Source organism: Neolamprologus multifasciatus, chromosome 7 (assembly GCF_963576455.1).
Source record: "Neolamprologus multifasciatus chromosome 7, fNeoMul1.2, whole genome shotgun sequence".
Lineage (NCBI taxonomy): Eukaryota > Metazoa > Chordata > Actinopteri > Cichliformes > Cichlidae > Neolamprologus > Neolamprologus multifasciatus.
Genome location: NC_140445.1, coordinates 19,238,075 through 19,264,613, shown reverse-complemented (window position 1 = coordinate 19,264,613; position 26,539 = coordinate 19,238,075). Strand labels below are relative to the sequence as shown.

Sequence of the window (26,539 nt, the reverse complement as noted above, 5' to 3'; positions counted from 1 at the left end):
AAGGCCAGTACCAGAGGACCTCAGGGTCTGCGACGGTTCATATGGTAAAAGCAAATCTGAGAGATAAGAAGGCCCAAGAGCATTAAGACATTTAAAAACCAATAAAAGAACTTTAAAATCGATCCTGAAACACACAGGGAGCCAGTGCAGCGATTCTAAAACCGGTGTAATATGAGCCCGCCCTCTGGTCTTTGTCAGCACACGGGCTGCAGAGTTTTGTAAAAGTCGTAAAGGTGAAATATTACTTTTGGAGAGACCAGAGAGCAGGGCATTACAGTAATTAATGCGACTGGTAATAAAAGCATGCATCAGCATCTCCGTGTTGGCCCGAGAGAGAATAGGGTGGACTCTGGCTATATTTTTTAGATGATAAAATCCAATTTTGGTTACATGTTTAATATGTGGGGTAAAACCAAGCTCAGAGTCAAAAATAACACCCAGGTTTTTCACTTGTAGCGAAGGACATAGTGAAAATGCCTGTAATTTAGACAAGAGTTTCTCTCTGAGCCTCAGGACCGACGATTAAAACTTCAGTTTTGTCCTGGTTAAGCTGTAAAAAGTTTTCTGCCATCCAAGATCTTATATCTAAAATACAGTTGAAAAGGGCATCCATTGGTCTGGTGTCATTGGGAGACACGGAGATGTACAGCTGAGTGTCATCAGCGTAACTGTGGAAGTTCACTCCATGCCTCCCGATGACACCGCCGAGAGGGAGCATATACAAATTAAAAAGTACAGGGCCTAAAACCGACCCTTGGGGCACACCACATGTCATTTTATGGATCTTAGAGGAGCATGTATCCATACTCACCATAAAAGTTCTGTCTGAGAGATAGGAAGTGAACGAGTTGTGTACAGCACCAGAGAGGCCCACCATGTGTTTCAGTCTGTTTAAAAGAATAGCGTGGTCTACTGTATCAAAGGCTGTGCTTAGATCCAGTAGCACCAGGACTGAGAGCTTTTGGGAGCCCCAGTTACATCTAAGATCATTTAAAACCTTTAGGAGAGCAGTCTCTGTGCTGTGGTTCACCCTAAATCCAGACTGGAATATCTCCAGGATCTGTCTATCATTCAAAAAGTCATTAATCTGAGTAAAAACAAGTTTTTAATAAAATAAAATATCACATCTGATGGCGCTGATTTTTCCCCTGAAGTGGTCTGCAAACTGCTCACAGAGTGAGTTTGTGGGGGTTCTTTGGGAGCTGTTAAAATCAGGGTTAAATAAATGATCTATGGTGGAAAAGAGGACCTGGGGATTATTTTTGTTATTACTGATTATTTTGGCGAAGTATGAATTTCTTGAATTTCTTAGTGTATTATTGTACATTTTAAGTTGCTCGCAAAGTATTTGATGGTTGATTGCATTTTTCTTTTCCCTCCATCTCCTTTTTGCTGCCCTGCAATTTCTTTTGAGTTTTTTGACTTCTTCGTTTCTCCACAGTGTTGCATGTTTTATGTTACTCTTTTTGGTGGTGAGTGGAGCAACGGAGTCAAGGCTTTTCTTCAGTTTGCTGTTAAAATGATTAAAAATAAAATCACAGGGTGCAGGTAGGCATTTAACACTTAGTGTACCTTGACAACTGCAGCTCACTTTCTTGTTTTAAATACATTAAAAAAAAGTACTGGTTTCCACTGCCATACTTCATAGGGAACAAACATCAAGGCAGTGCATCAGGGTATTAGGCAACAGAATATTAAACATGAATAGTGCATGAACTGAATAGTCATTCATCTTAAATGTGAGGTAAAAGAGGCAAATGGTAAAAATGGTTTAAAAAAAACAAAACAAACAAAAACAAACCCTTCAATACTCAGCTTAACGAGTTGTCCATTCCGAGTGATTTACTTGAACAAATTCTTCTGCATCAGTAAGCGACCTAACAGTGGTTTGTTGTATTCAAGGCACATCACAAACTTCTGGATACATGTGAATAAATGCTCGAGAGTCTTTGCGTATTGTAGGTCTAGTGCACAGAACTACCCAAAAAGCAGGAGAAATGAGGATCCAGAGTTGTACTGGTTTATACAGCTGTACATAACTGGGAACAAACATCAGGTAGTGCATTAAGGTGTCAGGCAACAGAACATTAAACATGAATAGTCCACGAAATGAGCAGTCATTCACCTTAAATTTGAAGTAGAAGAGCCAAAATGATTAGGGAAAAAAACAAAAACAACAACAACCCACACACACACAAAACAACTTCCTCAATACTCAGCTCAACAAGTAGTCCATCCTGAGTGATTCACTCATTAAACAAATCTTTTTTCAGCGTCAGTAGACTCTCTTTCAGTGGTTTGTTGTCCACAAGGCACATCACAACCTTCTGGATAAATGTGAATGTAAGCTCAATTTCCTTTGGGTATTGTAGGTCTAGTGCACAGATGTACCCAAAGAGCAGGAGAAATGAGTCAGCCAGATTTGTGGGACCATTCCAAAGTATTTCATCCTCAACGACAATGCAGATGCTTTCGGGACTGAAGAGGGCCGAATCAGTAGTGTCATCCGTGACAACTGTCAGCAGAGCCACAGGAGTGTCAGTGAGGTCTGGACCATCTGCTGACTGCAAAACACAAATAATACAAGAATGAGTTCAGCCCCTCAAGGACACAAATCATGCTATTGATTAGAGGTGTGAATCTTCAGGAGTCGCACATTTTTTTTAGGATTATAATGTTAACGATTTAATTTGATATTGCGATACATCATGACGCATTACAATATTCTTAATTTGGGTTTGGTCTCAATACATATGTTTATATAAATGTTTTCAATAATAAATATATGTCAAGATATTTGTTTTTGTTATTTACTAAACATTTGTCTGACCACAACATGGCACCAAAAAAAAACAAAAAACAAAAAAAAAAGAACACTTGAATTTTAAAAGGCAGTTTTTATCTGCAGATTTGTTTTTGTAAATAATTGTTTTCATGTTTTCTGGTTTATGCGTAACAATCTTCTTGCAATCTTATTCAACAATAGTTGATAGATGGGAGAAAACAAGTCAGATGAGGACTATGTTGAACCTCCTTCTTGATATACACCCTGGTTCTCCTTGAGTTCTGAGTGATGTCAAAAGATCAATCTTGGGAAGTGCACTGCAGTCGTGAGTTCTCAGAACCTGCTCTTTGAGCAAAAAGAATGACAACATCACGGAACGTAAGTTTGGATAACATCATAGAAAGCTCACGGCTCTCCAACGGGAGATTGAGAGACCAGTGTTGGACTGTTAGAACAGCTTTGAAATTCATATGAGTTGTTCGCACTAAAGTAAAAGCCATCATCCCTTCATGCGGAGACCCCTTCGGCGCCAGCTGCGGCCTCAAGGCTGGAGCTGAACAAAACACCCTGATAACGACTGTGTTTCGACTGTTCCCCCCATTCCATGCAAGGCCACCTGGGTTGGCTGGAAGACTGTTTACTTAGCCTGGCGGGGCGAAGGACACTGTCTCAGCTGAACTCTGGACACACACACACACACACACACACACACACACACACACACACACACACACACACACTGATATGCACACACTCATCCCCCTCCCTTTCCAAACGCCTTCGATGCTTGTGCCCTACCGGGGAAGATGGCAGCCGACTGGACCAGCGCAGACATGCTGCAGGACCGGATGCGCTGTCTACACCGGCTCTCTCTTACCCTTTACCTGCCCCTGTTGCTTGTCTTGTGTTTCTATGGTGTATTGATAGTCATGTGCTTTTTGTGCTGAGGTGTTTTTTCTGTTATCAAACTGTTCTCCCACTAGGAGCTCAGTCTGAGTGGAGTTTTTTTCTCTCCTCCTCTTACCTCATGTTATGTATTTTTGTTGTTTTTTTCCTATCAGCCTACCTTTCTGACATGTCTCCCCAATGTGATGTTTGTGTAAAGTTGGTCAGAAGGTTCCTTTGTAAGTGCGCATGCGCCACTAGCGTGCTGCCTGCTGTAACCCTAATTTCCTTCGGGATTAATAAAGTATTCTGATTCTGATTCTGATTATGTCATATATTCGACTGAACAGCTAGGCAAAGGGGTTGATGCAGAGGCCAGTACACTTACATCAAGTGTACTACAAGTCCTGAAGAACTTGGAGGCATCTTTACGCAGGTACACAGGAAGTGCACGAAGGACAAGGGCCCGTCTTATATTTACATCACGCTGTTCCTAGATGAACATACAATATCTATTAGAATAGTAGTTACACAAATGCAGAGTAAAAACAAAGTGTTGGATAGCCATATTCTGATTGTCATTGTTATAGATCACGGGTGTCCAAACTTTTTGTGTAACGGGCTAAATTTGTCAATCTAGAAGGGTAACCCTACCCTAGCCATAGATGGTAAATTCAGTATTTTGGATAACCATATTTTTAGTAATACACATTTTAAATTAATAAGTTTCCATTGTAAATACTTCAATAACTCACAAAGGAAACATTTCCAAATGTAAAACAATTTTTACAAAAACAGTATATATTAGGGGTGCAACGATACACATTGTTTGGTTCGATACTTTTGTGTCACGGTTCTAAATGACTCCGGTAAAGTTTGTAGCATGTGTGCTTGTTGTTTTTGTCTGCTTCCACTTGTCTTTGCACTAGGATGATGTCGGAGTACATGTGCAGTCATATTCATTGTGTTCCCACTGGTGCTGTCAGCGTTAATCTGAAATGACGTTAACGCCACAACACGGCAAATCTCCGTTAACGAGCTACCGCGGATCGCCCGTGCGTGGGGCTGGACAGCGTCAACACGTTAACGAGCAAACTGCGCTAACACACTAGTTCCCACCCATGTAATTGAGCATTGCGTGGCACATCCGACATACTGTTTTACTTTTGTCCATGACGCGCTTACCTTCAGGGTCATACTTCACATGAAGTCCAAAGCAGTTCCAAAGGCCAGATCTGAATGAGGGTGTCACTTTGTGGAATACCACTCTAAACTGTTAAAAGGATTTCGAGATTATCTCACAACCACATATTTGAGACTACAAAAAAATACAAACATGTGCCTACACATGTTTGTATTTTTTCATGTTGTTTAGCGTTGTTCGTTTCATGCTAGCACACATACACATAGCTCAACAGCGTGAACTACTGACTGTGTAACACGGACACTTATTGAAATAAGTATACAGCAGGGATAACAAGTTTTTGGCTTTTGGCAGAAAGTTCAAATGCATGGAGTTAGAACTGACACCGTCAACTTCCCGGGCAAGAATGTAATGCGTTATGGGAAATGTTGTCCCCCACGGAAAACCGCCAAAACATTACACCATTGTAATTTGAAGTAACATTAGGTATTTGTCACATTCGATAACTTCTAAAGTTACAATTACTTGGATTCGAATTTATTTATAACAAACATTCACTATGCACAAAGTACGAATATATTTCCAGTTAAAAATAAAAAAAGACTATTTATCGAAATAAATTTAAACAAAACCAAAAAAAAAAAACGTTAGACTTACCAAATTCAGGGCTGCTGATGAAAAAATTAAGGTGGTGGTTGTGGTGGTTTGAAGTTGGGGACCCTTAATTCACATGGGCTGGCCAAATCTTCCCCGCATCAAGGTAAATTCAAGATGGCTGACTCAGCATTCCTGAGGGAGCGACAAGACTCCACCCACCAGAACGTCACTAATACGTGCTTCTTAAACTTTTTGAGCGTTCTGAACAGCTGAAAAATATTGAGCCCTATTCAATTAAAGTTGCATAAAGGCCAACAGAGCTCAATACTTTATAGTTTGCTCAACTACAAAACGACATTTAAGTGTTATGAGCTTATTAGTTATGAGCTAAAACAACTGTTAGGGATTACAGTGTGAGTAAATCTAATAAGCATTATCATCTTAAATTTATATTGATGCCTGCTACCCTTGGTATAACCAAACTCTCTGCACCAGTCCAACAGTGCATCACTGTAAACTTCACCACAGCAATGAAAAGTAACCAGTGTACCTTGCACTAAATTGCCCAGTATTTTCATGTTATCTTTGAATGATATACTTAAAGTTGTTTTGCAGGATATTTCACAGTATGAAAATAAAAACTAATTTCATCAACACATCAGGTATAAAGCTGATATCGAAAGCTTATGAAATTGAGGACATTACCTTTAAGCTTTAAATTCTGAGTCTATCAAATGTCACTGAGCAGCACCTGCATTTAAAAACAATCTCTCCTCCTCCTCTCCTCTTTCCTCATCGTTGAGTAAACTTCGCTCTCATTCTTTTCTCACCCTGGGAAATACAGCAGCGATCATTCACACTGTCTGACAAACTGCACAGACTGTTGTGTTTGCTGACATTTGTTGAGCTCTTTAAAAGATGCATTTAAAATGACTTGCCACTTAAAAAATATTACTCCCTTTGTGCTCGCTCCTCTTCTGCAGCACTATTTCATCTCGTCATGTGTCATAAGAACCGATGTGGGATACACCAATAGGATTCTCTTTTATATGTTACTGTTTCTCCATTTACAGTGAAATCAGTTTTATGTCTGGAAGGTGAGTGAGGTCAAATAGCTCCCGTTTGAATAAACCTAAAGTAACAAGTGTTTAAATACTCAAATAAAGCACAGGTATCCAAAAACTCTATGTAAGTACAGTAACAATTACTTTTCCCACATCTGAAAATATTCAATATATTTCTGTTCTGTTATGAGTTTTGAAAGGTGCTTGTCCAGCGGTGTGTGCCAGTAAAAGTAATAAAATTACTTTTCTCTTCATTTATGGAACATACTGTATGTACAGTTACATTTGGTTCTTTTAAAGAGTGTCAACAGATAAATGCGGTTTGCTTGAATAATATCTCAGATAAAATTCACTTTTCAATCAGTTATTTGATCCAACTAATTTAATAATTTAATTTTCTTTTATGGAAAAGGTACGTTTATTCTTGGCACCAGAAGCTGTTTGCAAAAACTAGCTTTTGTAGCATGTTTGTTTTGACTATTTTTCAATGCATAATTCCCAGGGTTTCAGGGTTTTTTGGAGGGGACTGTCTTTCATGTGCTGCCTGTTTCAAATCCATCACCTTACACTTTCCTGCAGATGGCCTCTAATCATCTTCTTCTCTCCACTCTTTGATATGATGCAAAATTCATAGTCGTCTCAGGGATCGCAAACACACCAGCCCCTCAGGCACTGAAGCAAAAACAAACCAGAACATTTCTACCATTATAAAAAGATGTCAAGGCACTGAGTCACATAATTGTATGTTCAAAGACATGTTCACCAAATGTTTTCTTTTTCTTTGCACTCTTTCCATAGAGGTCAAATTTAACCAGTCTATTCCTGATGACATACAGATTTAAGAATTACCTGATGGATGATTTTGGGATGCTCAGAATCTTCTTATGGATGCTCTTGATTTGAATTTGAATAAACTGCTTTAATAATAAGCAGAAGCCCACTTTTTTTCTTAAGTTTTTAGCCTGGTTAAAAGATCAGATAGAGATTTTTAGATCTTGGTATGATGACATCACCAGAACAGTAGGCCCTGGATGTCAGAGGTTAAAAAAGATGGGCTCCACTGCCTACATAACAAAAGGCACTAGATAATAATGTGAAATAGGTTTATCAGAGGAGAAATTCAGAGTTACAGCTAGTTGAGTTAAGCTAGTTGGTTTACACCTTAACTGCTTTGGTTACTGTCAAAGGTTTCATGGAGTCATTTATCCACATTATGACAGCTTTAAGCAACTACAGAAAGCCCAATATAGACTAAAAACAGAGCTTAGATGCAAAAAGATGTTTGATTTGCATTCTCTAGTTGGTCTTAACACAACACACAATAAATGTCAGTGCAAATAACTGTTTTCTAGCTACTTCGCCATATCAGTTCAAAAGGAGGTTTCCCAACTCTTGATGCTGTCCCCAAGTCGTTGAAAATAGTAGTTATTTCATCAGTCGCCACTCTAGTCACCAAGTATATAACTAATAGAGAACAAGTGCATTTGGTTCCTCCCCTTTACCTTTCACTGCTCTCAGCCATGCTTCTAGAACAATTCTTGGATCTATGCATTGTTTTAATCTTTCATTCTGTGTGCACCAGGCCTGGGCGGAGCATGTGGTTACCTGGTGGGAGCTATGGACTGGGGTCACTCTGCGTTGGGCCGTCTCCTTGGATCCGAGTACCAGGTCATCTATTTCTTCTCAGCGCTCACCTGGGGCATCTTCCTCACTGTGCACCTCTTCAGTATTCCAGAGCAACCTCTGGGCAAGGCACCATCTCCGTCTGATTCACCATCCAGCCCTCTTCGCCTACTGAGCTCTCATAGCAATAGTTATGGAGCACTTAAGGAGCCTGTCTCTCCTGTAGTCTCCGCATCTGTCACAGATCTCAGGCCCAGATCTTTTTCAGCCCTGGGAGAAGCCAATTCAGTGACCTCAAGTGTCAAACAGCCAAACAAAGAGGTATGTAACATGCATAAAAAGTCTTTCAGGGAGTTTAGTGCATTACCATAAGTGAATTACACAATACAGAGAGCCAATAAAACTAGTCAAACCTTGAAGTTGCCACAGACTATATTGAGATTCACATGGTTAGTCAGGGTACGCTTGGCAGAGGAAACTATGGAAATAACACACTGAGTCTTATAGGAGTTTGAATACTTTCTCTACAGTAGTAAATGCTGATGTGAGATGCAGTATTCAGGGAGTTTCAAGACTATTGATACACCTGCCAGTTCATCTTACTATTCCTGCTTTGCTGAATGCTTTGCAGAATATCTTAGTATTTGATCTGTTCCCCCCCCCCCCCCCCCCCCCCCCTTTTACTTTTTTTTTTTGCTTTATTGACACCAGTCATGCAGCTGGCATGAACTCTCCAAGTTTGTATAAATCCTGAATATCCCAAAGGCCGCTGAGATGCAGGAATGCCTTGATATCAGAATCTTTCAAGAACCCCTATAAGTATAGAGTGAGGCTGGGGTCAGCGAGTGTTCAGGAAAGACCAATAGAACACATCTACCCGAGTGTCAGCTCAACGACTGCTTCATTGCAGACAATACTACTTCCAACTTTATAACTTCCTGCATTAAAAGTATATACAAACTTTCCAAAGATTTTCTAGACTTATATATTTGACTGATGTGATCTCAGTCTTTTACATTTCAGAGGGATTGATGTGATCACCTTCCTCAAAATCACCTTTACAGTTTTCATTTAAGTGTGTTTGATGAATTATCTCTACGATGTCAACCTTTTGCCTGAATATTCCTCCTCCTTCTTTTGTAGATTCAGCTTTCTATTGATGCTTCACATTTGTTTATTTTTTGCCTGTTATGTTAGAAAGGTTTAAGAAAAAAATATGCTAAAAGAATTGCTCTGTATATATCTGCTACACTAGAAAATTAATAAGGGATGATTGTTCCAAAGAGCGTATTTGTTTTTTTCTTTTTCAAGTCTTCCCTTTGCTTTAATCATCTCCTATCATTAATCCTAAAGCCAACTTCTTAGTAGTAGACCTTTATGTTGAATCCCTTCATTCAATCTAATTACAGCCTTTTATGGGGCATGCATGTTTTTTTAATTGTAGAGTCTTTTGAAGTGTTGTCACTCATAGGCTAAAAACACCAATAGCCGTGAAATACCAGCAGACTAATGAGCACTTTGAGAGGTTTTTTTTCCTCCTGTCAGTTTTTTAGCTGCTGGCACTGATGCCTGTGATGTTTTTGTGTATTTGCAGGACCAGAAGAAGATGACGTTCAGGCTGCTGATAAAAGCTATTGTCAATATGCCAAGTCACTACCGCTACCTGTGTGTCAGCCACCTGCTGGGATGGACAGCGTTCCTCTGCAATATGCTTTTCTTTACCGATTTCATGGGACAGGTATTGATTTGCATGTGTCTCCAGTGAGCTTTTTAGAATTTCAAATAGTAACCAATCAATAATCTTATTTAGAAAGCTGGGCCATTTGCGACCTCATAAAGGTTACAATTCTACTTGATATTTATCATCGCTGCGTCCTTTCTTTCACATGTTGCTGTCAGATTGTGTTTCTCGCCAAGGCCTCTGTCTGGTGGAATAGATGAGAAAAAAGTGTTTATTTTTGTAAAGCCTTGAGTTTAGAATTACAGCCAACTCACCACAATGTTTTTGACTGAGATTGTGGGCTGCTAAAATGCCAGCTGTTGCTAGACAGCTGCAACTATAAACTGTACCAATAAAACTTCAGAGCAGATGTCTTCAGCTAGATATTAGTCCAATTAACCACACTGCAAGTGTTATATTTGCACTAAAAATGCTACAAAAGGCACTAACAAAAACTTGAATGGATCCAGTTCAATTTCTCAAATTAACTGAGCTGATTTCTAAGGTCTACCAATCAACTAATTCTCAAAGCACTTAATGATGCATTACTTTAAGCAATTTACATACCAACAAGCAATTTAAGCAAGTTAAGAAAAACATTTTTTTAAAAAGGTCACGAATAGAGCCCAGGCAACATGCAATATTTGATGAATTAAAAATAAAATATTTTGATATATTGCTGTTTTTCTTCTTTTAGATACAGGAAACCTAAAAAAGATTCCCCTTACATTAATACTTATTTATTTACGATATTACACACCATTTGTTGTTTGTGGTGTTCTGAACACGTCTTCCCGACAGGAAATTGCAGAGTACCCGTTGGTGGATAAACTCAGCATCTATAATCATAATTAGGTTGTAGAGCATTTTGCTTTTTCACTTTTTCATCTATTAGCATTATAAAAGCCAATACCAGTAGATCAGCCTCCCAGTAAATCGACTGGGCTCTAGTGATGAGTTTAGGGATGGGTATCGAAAACCGGTTCTTGTTGAGAACCGGTTCCCAGTGTTTCAATTCCTTGGAATTGTTTGCCATTTTTGCAAACGATTCCCTTATCGATTCCAGTCGCCCCGAATGACGTCACCACGTTGCGGAGCGTCATTTACCTGGCAGGAAACACGGCGCCTAAGCGGCTCAAACGCTCAAAAGTTTGGTTTTGCTTTACGAGAATGGATGACAACAGGGCAACTTGCAATACTTGCAAAGTAGATATTTCATTTAAGGGAGGAAACACTACAAATATACAAAAGCATTTGCTCACAAAACACACGATGACCTTAAATGAATGTCGTGTTTTTAATTCCGCTCCGGACTCGTGAATCTCAACCCAGCAGCAGCGGTAACGTTTGCACGTCCTCTCCCGTTAATGCGGCAGGTAAATAATCAACTAACAGTGCATATTATGTTAGCGCGATCTGCCTTATTACAAAACCTGCCATTACTGTGCATTTAGATGACCATGATGAGAGAGACAGACAGAGGCTGGCTCAGATGCTGGCAGTTCTCACTGCAGTCTACTGTTAGCGTCTCCTTTCAGGCCAGGATAGACGAATGTCACCGAGCAGTGACTCAGTTTGTGGTCAAAGGTTTGCACCCATTTGCCACAGCAGATGATTTTCGGTAAGTGAATGTGTTTAATTGTAGGCAGGGACATTACTGGATATTCTTGTGTAATTGCTACAGAATAATTGATGTTATACTTTGTTATTGCTACAGAAGAATATTTATTTTATTATTTTACATTTACAATTTTTTTTTTCCTGGGGACCCTGTGACACTCCATTGAAGAGCCGTAGGCTGTGGATCTCTTAAGATCTCACTGTTGGGTTTGTAAGGCCATGTTACTCCTAAATTTCTATCTTGTTCAAAGAGAAGATATAAAACAAAGTTCTAAGCTATTAGACCTTAGTGTTCCCTTTTTTTAAAAAGAATCGATAAGAGAATCGATAAAGAATCGAATCGTTAAACAGAATCGAAAATGGAATCGGAATCGTGAAAATCTTATCAATACCCATCCCTAGATGAGTTAACTAGGTGTAGACATCATTGGTCATGAGGATTGTGTGTGTGTGTGTGTGTGTGTGTGTGTGTGTGTGTGTGTGTGTGTGTGTGCTGTGATCTAAATGTGTCAAGTAAAATATAAAGGTGCTGCTTTTATTCCAGTCTGTTACAGCTAGTGGTCCGTCTATAGGTGACCATTGCTTTTGGAAGACTCCTTCCTTCACACTCATTGGCTAACAACGTAGTCATTAGCAATGATTTTTGTGATGTCAGCCTGTGAGCAGCATTATTGCTTGTGAGCTTCTGATTGGCCATCAGATCTAAGAGTCAGGGTTTAATCACCACCTGTTCATTGGCCTTGGCGTGTTCTTGACGCTGATTTTTTTGAATTTTCATATGAACAGCGATAATTTTTTCAAATAAAAACAGAAAATCCTTGTACATGTGGAAACTGTCTCAATAATCCAAGCAAACAAAACAAAAACAATTAACATATAATTATCTAATTTACTCAGTTAGTTTGGTTTTCTTTGTTTGAATATGGCAATTTAGTCTTTGGCAGAAACAATTAACAAAAATCATATCAGACTTATCTGATATCCCTTAAAATGACTTACGTTCAAATGAGGTAAGGTTCAAAGCAATTCAAAGCAATAACATTAGAGAGGAAAAGCAACACACACAACACACAACATGTATCTGCGTTCAAGCTCAATTAAGCTGCCTGCTTGTGTGGGGGCAGATGGAGGGTGAAGGGAGGTGCAGCGTGTTGTTATTGTTGTGTGCAATCTTCTGTTGACATGTGCCATTATGATGAATGCTTTACAGTGTCACAGTGTGAATGCTGATCAAAGGATGCTCTTCACACCATGACTCTGCCCCGCTTCATTAAGCACAGATGCACCAACTTATCTAAAATTGCAGGCTTATTTCTTATCAGCAATGAGAAATGCATAGTCAGGCTCCCTGTTCTGCAACAGGGCTACAGATGTTTTGTTCATAAGGAAAATAAAAAATAAAAGCCTGATTTTAAAAAGAAGTTGGCCAGTATCTGATATACAAATCCTTCCTTTTTAAATGACCCTCCTCTCTTTTCAGATTGTGTATAAGGGGAATCCGTACGCCGATCACAACTCTACCGCCTATGCCACATATGAGAGGGGAGTAGAAGTTGGCTGCTGGGGATTGTGCATTAATGCAGTGTCCTCTGCTCTCTACTCATGTAAGTGGCAATAATGTGTGAGGGGAAGCTATGTGAGAGAGTAGGAGTGGCAGGTGGAAATGAATAACAAAGGGAAATTACTGCTTTTGCTTTGGGATTGCAGGGAACTCCCTTAGCATGCTTTTGCCAAGGCATCCTGACCTGCGTTATTCTGAACACGTAAGTCCACATGTATGCTTCAAACATCCCCTGTTAAACAGCACATGTGAACCTGAGAGAACTGTTGTGCTACATACAGGGTAAAGCTCAGCCAAATAATGAAGGCTTGGCATGAAATCAGCTTTTTTTAGTCTTTTGCTGTTGAGAAGGAGTCTTGGCTTCTAGGAAATGAAAAACAGCCTGTCTAATTATATGTACAGACGGTTTTGGTACATGTAATGTACGCTAATCTAATGTTCACATAATTATCTACCCTGACTCCACACGCCTCATGCGGGTTTGTTGATCCACCAGTAATTTTAACTTTCCGTGACGTACATGTCTGTGTGTTTTCAGATGTGCAGCGCTTCCTCCTCTCATACATCGGGCTGAAGGGATTATATTTTATGGGCTACCTTGTGTTTGGATTGGGCACCAGCCTGATTGGCCTTTTTCCCAACATCATAGCAACGCTCGTCCTCTGCAGTGTGTTTGGTGTTATGTCGAGCACACTCTACACCATCCCATTCAACCTGATAGCAGAGTATCAACGTGAAGAGGAGGTAATAAACTGGCAGTAGAAACACTCACTAGCTAAGGAATTGTTCAGGTTTCCTCAGTTTAAAAGGATCACATGGTTCTTAAATGAGCACATTTGTATATTGTACACGATACTGCATAACTATAGTATTGATTTTCCGTTTTTTCCACAGTGTAAAACATGTTTTGTTGTCAGTTTGCAGGTAAATAATAACCCCATACTCCAAAATAATTATCTTTTTCCTAGTATAACTTTTGGTTTTGGGAATGAATCTGATGTAGCCCTAATGTGTCTTTATGTGAAACTGTAACAGGCACAAATTGATTGACAAGCAATCAATCAAGAAAATAATATGCAGATTACAGTAAAAACATAAAAAGAAATCATTATTTCTGGTGTTTTTGTTTTGTTTTTTTAAAAAAAGCATACTTTAAGAATTAAGATGATCGAACATTTCTGAATGATGTGAATGAAAGCTTCGATTTAAAAGGGTATATAACGACTGGAACATTTAGCGTAGCTACTTCCTTTAATCATGATTTCCGATCAAAATTTGAGACTAAGATAAAGCATTGCAGTAATGTGCAAAATCTTAAGCCACACCTCAATCTTTATATTTTCGTTGAAAAATGTGCAAAAAAAATGTCAATATACATGGGAACACGGTATGTAAGGCAAAAACAGAGTGTGTCTGATTCTAATTAGTTTGAAAGTCAATGTTTGGTACGACCACTTTTGTGCTTCAATAGGGCCTGAGCTCTCTCAGGCGGCTTTCTTGTCATTTCTTTAAGTAGTCTTCAGGAAAGTTCTCCAGGCACCTTGAAGGACATTCAAAGCCCTTATTTGGATGTTGGCTGCCCTTTATTCCATGGTCTGTTGAGATGATCCCACACTGCTTCATTTATGTTGAGGTCTTGGCTTTAGGTGGGTCCTTGGTGGCTGATTTTATTTTGTGTTTTTCTCAAGGGCGTAGATTTGGCATGGACGGAAGGGACATGTCCCCACCAATATCCAGCGATTATTGAATTGTCCCCACCAATAATTTGATCTCTTCGAGTAAAGAAAAACTAACCCGATAGAAAGAAAAAAAAAGATCTGTCAGCGTCTCATTCACCCAGCGGTGCAGAAAGAGTTGAATTACGTTCTCTACTGGAGTCCTACGTCATGTGACAAATATGGCCAATGTGATTGGCTGTGCCTTTCAGGGAGCTCTGTTTAGTTTTAGCAGCGGCAAACCTGCGCTGCCAGGAGGAGAGGAGGATGGCAGCAAAAAGGAAGAACCTGGATATAAGAAAGTAATTTTCAAAGAAACCTGTAAGTCACTTAAAGCCAAGTTCACTCATAAAATGTGTCCGTCATAATAACGTTACAGGCTATGCTAGTGTTACAGGCATGACCCTTTAAGGGTGAAGCCTGATGGGAAATGTATTTTGGAATGTGTGTAGCGGGACTGCCGTGTGTGGGTGTGTGGAGAGAGAGAGCGGAGAAGAAGAAAAGTAACGGTTAGCTACAGAAGAGACGGATAGGAAATAAATAAAAGGAATATAATAACTCCCTTGACAGCCAGAGTTGTGTCGGCGATGCTCGCTGTGAGTAGACTGTTTCAGCCCACTGTACGCGGTGTTCGTGCCTTGGAGAAGAAATAATGTTCGGTGAAGCAGTTTCCTACGCCTCCTTCGATCTTTTTGCTAGCGGAGTTGACCTGTATAGTAAGCTGTTGCCGGCTACGAGTCAGTTACGGAACTTTCAAGTAACTGCCAGAGGTTTCCTTACTACGGTTCGGGACCGCGGATCTGGCGCGGTAACACTGGGGGCTCGTCCGGGATTAAACTCCGCAAAGTGCCGAGAGAGAGGGAGCGAACTTTTTTTTCTCTTTTCCCTCGGACGACAGAGAAAATGGCGGCGCCGGGAGATGCTGAAGGGGGTGACATGGTAATGTACTTCAGTAAGAGCAGCAACCCATTTTTGTCAGAATCCCCAGAGAGTGGCACAGCTAATGTGGACCGTGCCACTTATGTAAACAATAGAATCCATAGCAGCAACCCCTTCATCACAGACATAGAGTTAACGCCAGCGGCGAGCATAGCAGCAGCCAATATGACAGAGTTTGAGGCTGCATGGCATCTCACCCCGCCACCTTCAGCTCACACCAACCCTTTCTTAACACCAACAGCAAAGCAGAATGCAGTGTGCAGTGAGTTTAAGCAGTTTCAGTGCTCAGACTGCGAAGGCCCTGGTAATACTACATCTACACCGCTTACAGTGGGACGGCATGGCACACATGATCACCTATCTCGGATTGTTACATCTCTGCCATGCAGCCAGCCATTCACCGCCATCAGCTGTACCTGCAATGTCCCTACAAAAACACAGTTTACTGAGCCAGCGAAGCTACACATTATGCCAGGTACACCCCAACCTGCGCAATACAGCTATGAAATGCCAGCTCAGGGCTATTTTTCCCCAACACCTCGCATGGTAATACCAGCACCAGATGGGGGGTGTGGACTTTGTAAGCATGGCCAGGGTCACAGTTCAAAACAAGCCACGCCAGGGCCACGCGGCTGTTTTCCTTGTGCAGTGCAAGATGGTGGCTTTGCAGATTGTAGTGCTGATGAACAGACGAGGGGCAAGGAGAAAATTCCCACATTACAACCAGACCATTTCGATGGGTCAGGGTCGTGGAAAGACTTTCTCTATCAGTTCGAGACCTGTGCAAAGGCCAACTGCTGGACAGAGAAGACCATGGCTGTCCAACTCAGATTAAGCCTGAGGGGCGCAGCTGGAGCCATAATCCACAAAAACCCTAAATCTGCTCGCTGGAGTTACCAGAGGATTGTGGAGGAGGTGGAGGCTGCCTATGGGCCGTGTTCAGAGCATGCAGCAGCCATTGGCATTGAGCTACAGCAGAGAGTCAGAAAACCAGGTGAGGCCCTGCACACCCTCAGAGATGATATATATGAGAAGGTTTCCATTGTGTATGCCAACCGCTCCGAGCTGGAACAGGACTGTATTGCTGTAGAGATCTTCACTAATGCTTTGGCAGATGCTGAAATGGTCCAGAAATTATTGGAAGAACAACCACGCACCCTGGCAAGAGCCTATGAAATCGCCCACAGGTTCGAGACAACGAAAAGGGCCGCCAGGGCAGTCACGCAGCTTATGCAGCCAGGGGCACGAACAGCTGCATTACGGGAGAATGTTCATATGCTAAGTTATGAACCACCGGAGAGAGCTCAAAGACCTATCCAGCGTGGGCGCCAAAGCTGGAGCACATTTAACAAGTCAAGCAGGAGGGAGGCCGTTTGCCATAACTGCTCCGGCATTGGACATCTACAGAGGAACTGCCCCTCTCCTCACTCACCTGCCCAAAAGCCTGTAAAAGCTGCTAGAGGCCCAGCCCCTGACCCAGGCACAGTGCTCCACAACGGAGGCCAAGATGTGATGTGTGTCCAGATAGTAATACAGGGACGGGAAATACGGGCCTTACTGGATTCTGGTGCACGGCGGAATGTGCTGCCCCTCCACTATTTTAACACCATCCCCGCAGAGTCAAGACCCCAGGTGCAGGCATCCATTGCTCAGACTCTACAAGGCATTGGTCCAGAGGGATTGGCCGTCCTGGGTGAGGTCATCCTGCCTGTACATGTGGGGAGCGGTGTTCAAAATGTTGACTTTCTTTTGGCCGACATGGCTGAGGGCACTGAAGTTATCCTGGGGCACCCCTTCCTGCAACAATCGTGCGCTTGCTTAGACTACGGCCGCCAAGAGATAACCCTGTTTGATGAAAAGATACCATGCTTTGGCTTGTGCCCTCAACCCCAGGTGCTTGTTGTTAGGGTGGCACGCACTACGGTTTTGGAACCAGGCTGCGAGTATGTGGTCCCCGGGTTTTCCAGCTTCCATTGTGCCGCTCATAAAGACATGATGCTAAGCCCCACAAAGGGCTTTGTGGAGAAGCACCAAGTGCTGGTGGCTCACGCAGTTGTGCAACCTCGTAAACCCTTTAGCATCCCAATCAGAGTCTTTAACCCTGGGGCTGCAGCTGTTACCTTAAAGCGGGGTGCCGTGGCAGGGGTTCTTCAGCCGGTGCAGGTCCTGGAGGGGTTGGGGAGTCACCCACCAAGGGTCTTGGCAGCCCTCGAGCTTAATGGTACTCCCCCTGCTTCTGTGCCAAGCCATTTGCAGGCCCTTTATGCTGAGAGCAGCCCCGGTTTGACTCACGTTGCCCGCTGCGAACTGGCAGGCCTGCTGAGGTCCTATGGTGATGTCTTCTCCACTGGCCCAAATGACCTTGGTCGCACTGGTGTTGTCCAGCATGACATCCTGGCCACGCCAGGGCCACCAGTTAAGCACCCGCCGCGCAGGATGGCAGGGGACAAACAAATAGCGGCCGACCAGCAAGTACAGCAGAGCCTGGAGGCTGGGCTAGCTCAACCTAGCAATAGTGGCTGGGCTGCTCCAATTGTGATGGTAAAGAAGAAAGACCAGAGTCCCAGACTATGTATGGACTATAGACCACTAAATGAGCGAACCCTTAAAGACGCTTATCCCCTGCCATGCATCCAGGACACCCTTGACACGCTTTCCACTGCCAAGTTCTTCAGTACACTAGACCTGACATCAAGGTACTGGCAGGTAGAAATGACCCCCAGAGCCCGAAAAGCAGCTGCATTTTGTACCCGTAAGGGATTGTTCGAGTGGAATGTGATGCCGTTTGGACTGTGCAATGCACCGGCCACATTCCAAAGGCTTATGGACAGAGTCCTGGCTGGGCTGCAGTGGGAGACGTGCTTAGTGTACCTAGATGACATCATTGTCCTCGGTCAGGATAGCACCCAGATGTTGGAGCGGCTCGAGCAAGTGTTCATCAGATTGCGTGGAGCCAACCTAAAACTGAAGCCATCTAAATGCTGCCTGTTTCGGGAGCAGGTGGCCTATCTGGGCCATATCATCTCTGCTGGAGGTATTTCCACAGACCCCCAGAAAGTTCAGCAGGTGACAGACTGGCCTACACCGCGGACCGTCACAGAAGTGCGCCAGTTTGTTGGCTTAGCCTCATACTACCGCTGGTTCGTGGAGGACTTTGCCACAATAGCCAAACCCCTCCATGAACTCACTAAGAAGTATGCCTGTTTTAACTGGACTGTTGAGTGCCAGGAAGCATTCCAGGAATTAAAAAAACGGCTTACAGCAGCCCCTGTCCTGGGTTACCCACTGGACCAGGGTGACTTGTTCCTTGACACTGATGCCAGCGATTGTGGGATCGGAGCAACTCTCTCCCAAGTGCAAGGGGGCGAGGAGCGGGTCTTGGCTTATGGGAGCAGGCGGCTGTCAGCTACCGAACAAAACTATTGTACGACCAGGCGAGAGCTTCTGGCGGTTGTGGCGTTCACTTCCCACTTCAGACAGTACCTGCTGGGTAGGCCATTCACTGTCCGGACTGACCATAGCAACCTCCGCTGGCTGACCAGGCTAAGGGAGCCCGAGGGCCAGCTGGCCCGCTGGTTGGAGAAGCTGGCAGAATATAACTTCCAGGTGCTGCACCGACCTGGGAAAAACCACCAGAATGCGGATGCGCTTTCCAGGAGACCCTGCCATGCTTCATGCCCGTGCACACTTCCCGAGCCCACCACCAACAGCGGCCGGTTCGAGAATAAAGGTGTGCAGTGTAACTTAGAGGACTGTTGCACCAGCATAACCCCCCCAGGACAGCCCCCAGTGGGGGTAGTGGGGCCTGACGGTACCAGTGGGAAAAGCCGGGTAGCAGGACCAGAGTGTACACCCGTAGCAGCAGTGGACTGTTGTTCCGATAGTAGCCACGACACCCGCCCAAATATCCACCGGGTGGATGAGTCACATCACACTAGCTTGTTCAGTGGCTGGACCCCAGAACAGCTCGTGGCTAGCCAGAAGAACGACGTGGATATAGGCCCAGTTTGGGAATGGAAGGAAAAAGGGGGAGGTCGGCCAGTCTGGGCCGATGTAGCAGCATGCAGCCCCGCAACCAAAGCCTACTGGGCGCAGTGGAAAAGACTGTATCTAAAAGATGGAGTACTGGTGAGGAAATTCCACTGTACAGAAAGTAATGTGTTTTTCCCCCAAATCCTTCTGCCTCAAGCCTATCGTTACTCCGTAATGCAGCAGATGCACGATGGCCCAGTGGGCGGCCACTTTGGGGCAGAAAGGACCCTGGCACGCCTGAAGAACAGGTACTACTGGTACAACATGAAAGATGATGTGACCCTGTGGTGCCGCACTTGCACCAGTTGTGCTGAAAGGGCGCGGCCCCTAAAAACCCCCCAGGCAGCGATGGGCACGGTACGTGTTGGCGCCCCCATGGAGAGGATTGCAGTCGATCTGATGGGACCGTTGAACGAAACAGAGAGGCATAACCGGTTCATATTGGTGGTACAAGACTATTTCAGCAAGTGGGTGGAGGCTTATCCAGTCCCCGATGGACAAGCACCCACGGTGGCAGAAAAGGTTGCGGAGTGGGTGGCAGAAAAGGTTGTTGCGGAGTGGGTGTGTAGATATGGAGCCCCACAGTCTCTGCATAGTGACCAGGGCACCAACTTTGAGTCAGCTGTGTTCCAGGGGATGTGCGAACTGTTCGGAATCAAAAAGACGCGCACCACGCCGTTTCATCCACAGTCCGATGGCCAGGTAGAGCGTTTTAATGCTACCCTTCAGAAGGCCTTAGCCACCACCGCGGAGCGCTGCCACTGGGACTGGGATATAATGATCCCATATGATGCCATGGCTTATCGGGCAACTAAACACAGCTCCACAGGACTGACCCCAAACATGATGCTTCTGGGGCGAGAGATAACCGAGCCTATTGACCTGGTCGCGGGTCTGCCAGCCGACGACACCCCCAACTGCACTGCACCACAGTATGTGGTGTAACTCAGGGAAAGGCTGGAGCTCTCCCACCAACTGGCACGGGAGGCTCTTGGGAAATCTGTTGAGCGTGCTAAGAAACAGTACGATAAGAATGTCTGCCAAGTTCAGTATCAAGTCGGCGCTGCAGTGTGGCATCTGATCAAAGGGACCAAGAGAGTGCGGCATAAGGTTCGCAAGTTTTTGCCTTCCTATGAGGGCCCCTACTTCGTAGTGGGCCTGCTGGATGATTTGGTCTACTGCATTAAAAAGGGGCCCGAGCAAAGGCTAAAGTGGTTCATCACGACAGACTCAAGCCTTATCATTCAAGAACGCCGCTGGACAACAGCTGGGTCTTCCAAGACTCTGACCAGGCACCACCTATCGAGGTGCCTCCTCCAGCGCTCGACGAAAGCGATTCTGACATGGATTTCGGTCCCCTCGACTTGTGGGAGGCCCCATCTGGGGCAGATCAACCAGATACTGGTGCTTCCCTGAGAACTGGCTCTCCGCCACCCGCTCTAGGAGACGGTAGCGGGTTGCCAGCCAGCCCTGCTCAGCCTTACGTGGATGAGGCTGAAGGACCAGGACATCGCCCTTCCTTCAGGTCCACACCCTGTTCCAGACCACAGCGTGTGCGGCGGGCGCCGGACATGTTTGGTGACTGGGTCAGTCACTAGGCTAGTATGTCCAAACTGAGTCGGGGTGTAGGCGGATCGCTGCCCTGCTCAGTCGTTTGAGAAAAAAAAAAAGTAAAAAAAAAAAAAAATTTGTTCATGTTGCATATGCTAAGTGATATGACTGTTGTAGATTGAGTTGTTACAGGGGGCTATTCTTACGTGTACTGTTGGGCTTGTTTGTCTTGCTGTTTGCTGGTAATATGGTTGTCGACGGGCTGCAAGTTATTGTTTGAACTGTTTATACTAATGAAGCAAAGCTGGATATAGGGGCAAATGGTGTAAGACAGGGGCAAACATTCAGCTGTAGTGCCTTAATGTCGTAGCGCATCTTGAATAATATGGGCATCACCTCTGAACGCTCATGGGATTGATGTAAATGCTGTTGTGTGTTTTTTTTTTTTTTTTTTTTTTCTTTTTTTGTGAATACTGTTTATGTGAAGGACGGGATATGGACATTGACTTGCACCCTCCTCAAAGTGAACCTTGTACATTCTATGTTTTTTTTTTTGTGTGTGTGTGCAAGATATGGACAGTTGTCTACTTCAAGATTGTTCCCTCCTAAGGTTCGCCATTTATGGACTGGGGGCATGACTGCTGTCCCGCATAGAATGCTGTATGTTTCCTTGTTAATGGGGGGTTCATGTGCTGGAATGATGTTAAGGGTTTAATTATCATCCAGAGTGGGGGTAGTGTTACAGGCATGGCCCTTTAAGGGTGAAGCCTGATGGGAAATGTATTTTGGAATGTGTGTAGCGGGACTGCCGTGTGTGGGTGTGTGGAGAGAGAGAGCGGAGAAGAAGAAAAGTAACGGTTAGCTACAGAAGAGACGGATAGGAAATAAATAAAAGGAATATAATAACTCCCTTGACAGCCAGAGTTGTGTCAGCGATGCTCGCTGTGAGTAGACTGTTTCAGCCCACTGTATGCAGTGTTCGTGCCTTGGAGAAGAAATAAAGTTCGGTGAAGCAGTTTCCTACGCCTCCTTCGATCTTTTTGCTAGCGGAGTTGACCTGTATAGTAAGCTGTTGCCGGCTACGAGTCAGTTACGGAACTTTCAAGTAACTGCCAGAGGTTTCCTTACTACGGTTCGGGACCGCGGATCTGGCGCGGTAACACTAGGCTTTGGCCCACATCAGTCTAAAATTGTATGTACCCATTAATAACGTGTTTTGGAAACGAACTGCACAACATGCAGCACTATTAGTTATCTCAGTCTCCCACAGTAGCATTTCTAATTTGGTTGAAACTGTCAGAGAAAACGGCAGCCTCGAGTAAGCCTGGATATTAGTTTACAGAGGCTGTTAAAATTATATGTCTAACGTTAAATGTTGGTGACACAATAATTTCATCCTAATGGTACTGACATACTCATAGGGTTAATTTTTGAGACAAAATATCATGAGGTAGTCATGATTTTGCAAATATTCCAACCAACAATGGTGATACAAGATCACAGGTGAAATTTGATGATGACTTGATGGTTCATTACTGTATTTGAAGCACATGTGTGACTGCATGTATTTGGAATGTCTCACTGTTATTCATCAGGTGACAGAGGCAGCTCTGCCATGTTGTAGTTCAGACAGAGGTGAAGAGGTGAGGTCACAGGTGACTGACTGATAATTTGGTGCTATAGATTAACTAGTATTTATTATTCAATTCAATTCAATTTTATTTATATAGCGCCAAATCACAACAAATGTCGCCTCAAGGCGCTTCATAGATACAGAGAAAAGCCCAACAATCATATGACCCCCTATGAGCAAGCACTTTGGCGACAGTGGGAAGGAAAAACTCCCTTTTAACAGGAAGAAACCTCCGGCAGAACCAGGCTCAGGGAGGGGCGGCCATCTGCTGCGACCGGTTGGGGTGAGAGAAGGAAGACAGGATAAAGACATGCTGTGGAAGAGAGACAGAGATTAATAACAGATACGATTCAATACAGAGAGGTCTGTTAATACATAGTGAGTGAGAAAGGTGACTGGAAAGGAAAAACTCAATGCATCATGGGAATCCCCCGGCAGCCTACATCTATTGCAGCATAACTAAGGGAGGATTCAGGGTCACCTGGTCCAGCCCTAACTATATGCTTTAGCAAAAAGGAAAGTTTTAAGCCTAATCTTAAAAGTAGAGATAGTGTCTGTCTCCCGAATCCAAACTGGAAGCTGGTTCCACAGAAGAGGGGCCTGAAAACTGAAGGCTCTCCCTCCCATTCTACTTTTAAATACTCTACGAACAACAAGTAGGCCTGCAGAGCGAGAGCGAAGTGCTCTAATAGGGTGATATGGTACTACAAGGTCATTAAGATAAGATGGGGCCTGATTATTTAAGACCTTGTATGTGAGGAGCAGGATTTTGAATTCAATTCTGGATTTAACAGGAAGCCAATGAAGGGAAGCCAAAACAGGAGAAATATGCTCTCTCTTTCTAGTCCTGTCAGCACTCTTGCTGCAGCATTTTGGATTAACTGAAGGCTTTTCAGTGAGTTTTTTGGACATCCTGATAATAATGAATTGCAGTAGTCCAGCCTGGAAGTAATAAATGCATGAACTAGTTTTTCAGCGTCACTCTGAGACAGGATATTTCTAATTTTAGAGATGTTGCGCAAATGGATGAACGCAGTCTTACATATTTGTTTAATATGTGCGTGGAAGGACATATCCTGGTCAAAAATGACTCCAAGGTTCCTCACAGTGTTACTGGAGGCCAAGGTAATGCCATCCAGAGTAAGAATCTGGTTAGATACCAAATTTCTAAGCTTTTCAGCGCCGAGTACAATGACCTCAGTTTTATCTGAGTTGAGAAGCAGAAAGTTAGTGGCCATCCAAGTCTTTATGTCTTTAAGACATTCCTGCAGTTTAACTAATTGGTGTGTGTTATCTGGCTTCATGGACAGATAGAGCTGGGTGTCATCTGCATAGCAGTGAAAATGTATGCTATGTCTTCTAATGATGCTGCCTAGGGGAAGCATGTATAATGTAAACAGAATTGGTCCTAGCACTGAACCCTGTGGAACTCCATAATTAACCTCAGTGTGTGAAGAGGACTCTCCATTTACATGCACAAATTGGAGTCTATTAGATAGATATGATACAAACCACTGCAGTGCAATACCTGTAATACCTACAGCATGTTCTAATCGCTCTAATAGAATATTATGGTCAACAGTATCGAATGCTGCACTAAGGTCAAGAAGGACAAGCACAGAGATGAGTCCACTGTCAGAGGCCATAAGAAGATCATTTGTAACCTTCACTAAAGCTGTTTCTGTGCTGTGATGAGCTCTGAAACCTGACTGAAACTCTTCAAATAAACCATTCCTCTGCAGATGATCTGTTAGCTGTTTGACAACTACTCTTTCAAGGATTTTTGATATGAAAGGAAGGTTGGAGATTGGCCTATAATTAGCTAAGACTGCTGGGTCTAGAGATGGCTTTTTGAGTAAAGGTTTAACTGCAGCCACCTTGAAGGCCTGTGGTACATAGCCGATTATTAGAGATAGGTTGATCATATATAAGATCGAAGAATTAATCAATGGCAGAACTTCTTTGAGCAGTTTTGTAGGAATGGGGTCTAAAAGACACGTTGATGGTTTGGAGGAAGTAATTATTGACGTTAACTCAGAAAGATCGATTGGAAAAAAAGAGTCTAACTTAACATCAATGGAACTACAAGTAGCTGTAGATAATATTACATCTGTGGGATGATTATTGGTAATTTTTTCTCTAATGATAAAAATTTTATTTGTGAAGAAGTTCATGAAGTCATCACTAGTTAACGTTAAAGGGATGGTTGGCTCAAAAGAGCTCTGGCTTTTTGTCAGCCTGGCTACAGTGCTGAAGAGAAACCTGGGGTTGTTCTTATTTTCTTCAATCAGTGACGAATAGTAAGCTGTTCTGGCTTTGCGGAGGGCTTTCTTATAAAGCAACAAACTATTTCTCCAGGCTAAATGATGATCCTCTAAATTTGTGACACGCCATTTCCTCTCCAGATTACGAGTCGTCTGCTTGAGGGTACGTGTTTGAGAATTATACCACGGGGTCATGTACTTCTGATTAGAGACCTTAGTTTTCACTGGAGCTACAGTATCCAGAGTCGTACGTAGTGAGGAGGTGAAATTATTAACAAGATAATCGACCTCTGTTGGGGTAGCGTTCAGATAGCTGCTCTGCTCTGTGTTGGTACAGGGCATTGACGATGATAACAGTGGCTGGATTATATTCTTAAACTTAGTTACAGCGCTTTCAGAAAGACATCTACTTTGATAAAGTCCACTCTCCACTGCTGCGTAATCAATTATTGTAAATGTAAATGTTATCAGGAAATGATCAGACAGGAGAGGGTTTTCAGGAAACACTGTTAAATGTTCAGTTTCTATGCCATATGTTAAAACCAGATCTAGAGTGTGATTAAAGTGGTGGGTGGGTTCTTTTACATTTTGAGAGAAACCAATTGAGTCTAACAACAGATTAAATGCCATGTTGAGGCTGTCATTTTTAGCATCTACATGGATGTTAAAATCACCCACAATAATTATTTTATCTGAGCTCAGAACTAAATCAGATATAAAGTCTGAGAAATCAGACAGAAACTCTGTGTAAGGCCCAGGTGGACGATAGATGATAACAATTAAGACTGGTTTCTGAGTTACACAGCTGGGGTGGATAATGTTAAGCATCAGGCTTTCAAATGAATTAAAAGTCTGTCTTGGTCTTTCATTAATTAATAGACTGGTGTGAAAAATTGCTGCCACACCGCCCCCTCGACCTGTGCTTCGAGATTTCTGGTAGTTAGAATGACTCGGGGGTGTTGATTCATTTAAGCTAACATAATCATCCTGCTGCAACCAGGTTTCTGTAAGGCAGAGTAAATCAATTTGTTGATCATTTATTAAGTCATGTACTAACAGAGACTTGGAAGAGAGAGACCTAATATTTAATAATCCACATTTCACTGTTTTACTCTTTGGTTCAGATGTGGATACTGTATTGTTCTTTCTTTGTAAATGTTTAAGTTGTTTGTTGCTGGTTTTTAGTTTGTTTTTTGTCTTTTTGGAAGCAGACACAGTCTCTATGGAGATGGGTTTTTGGGGGGGTAGCAGGAGGAGAGAAGCTGCAGAGAGGCGTGTAAGACTGCAACTCTGCTTCCTGGTCCCAACTCTGGATAGTCATGTTTTGAGGGGTTTAATAAATTTGTCCATATTTCTAGAAATGAGAGCTGCTCCATCCAAAGTGGGATGGATGCCATCTCTCCTAA

The 26,539-nt window shown here is 43.1% G+C and overlaps 1 protein-coding gene across 3 annotated transcripts in view; it reads left to right on the top strand.

Annotated features, from left to right (window-relative positions):
• slc45a2 (solute carrier family 45 member 2) overlaps positions 1 to 26,539 on the top strand; it is a 43,863-nt gene that overhangs the window by 12,831 nt on the left and 4,493 nt on the right. Inside the window, exons 3-7 of one of the 3 annotated variants that reach the window (XM_085167023.1) lie at positions 8,058 to 8,419; positions 9,693 to 9,836; positions 12,919 to 13,042; positions 13,146 to 13,201; positions 13,538 to 13,710. In XM_085167023.1, coding sequence (XP_085023149.1) covers positions 8,058 to 8,419; positions 9,693 to 9,836; positions 12,919 to 13,042; positions 13,146 to 13,201; positions 13,538 to 13,573 — 722 coding nt within the window. In that variant the 3' untranslated portion in view covers positions 13,574 to 13,710. Of the gene's footprint in view, positions 1 to 8,057; positions 8,420 to 9,692; positions 9,837 to 12,918; positions 13,043 to 13,145; positions 13,744 to 26,539 lie in introns of those variants that run through there. The other 2 variants (XM_085167021.1, XM_085167022.1) reach the window with 2 other exon arrangements.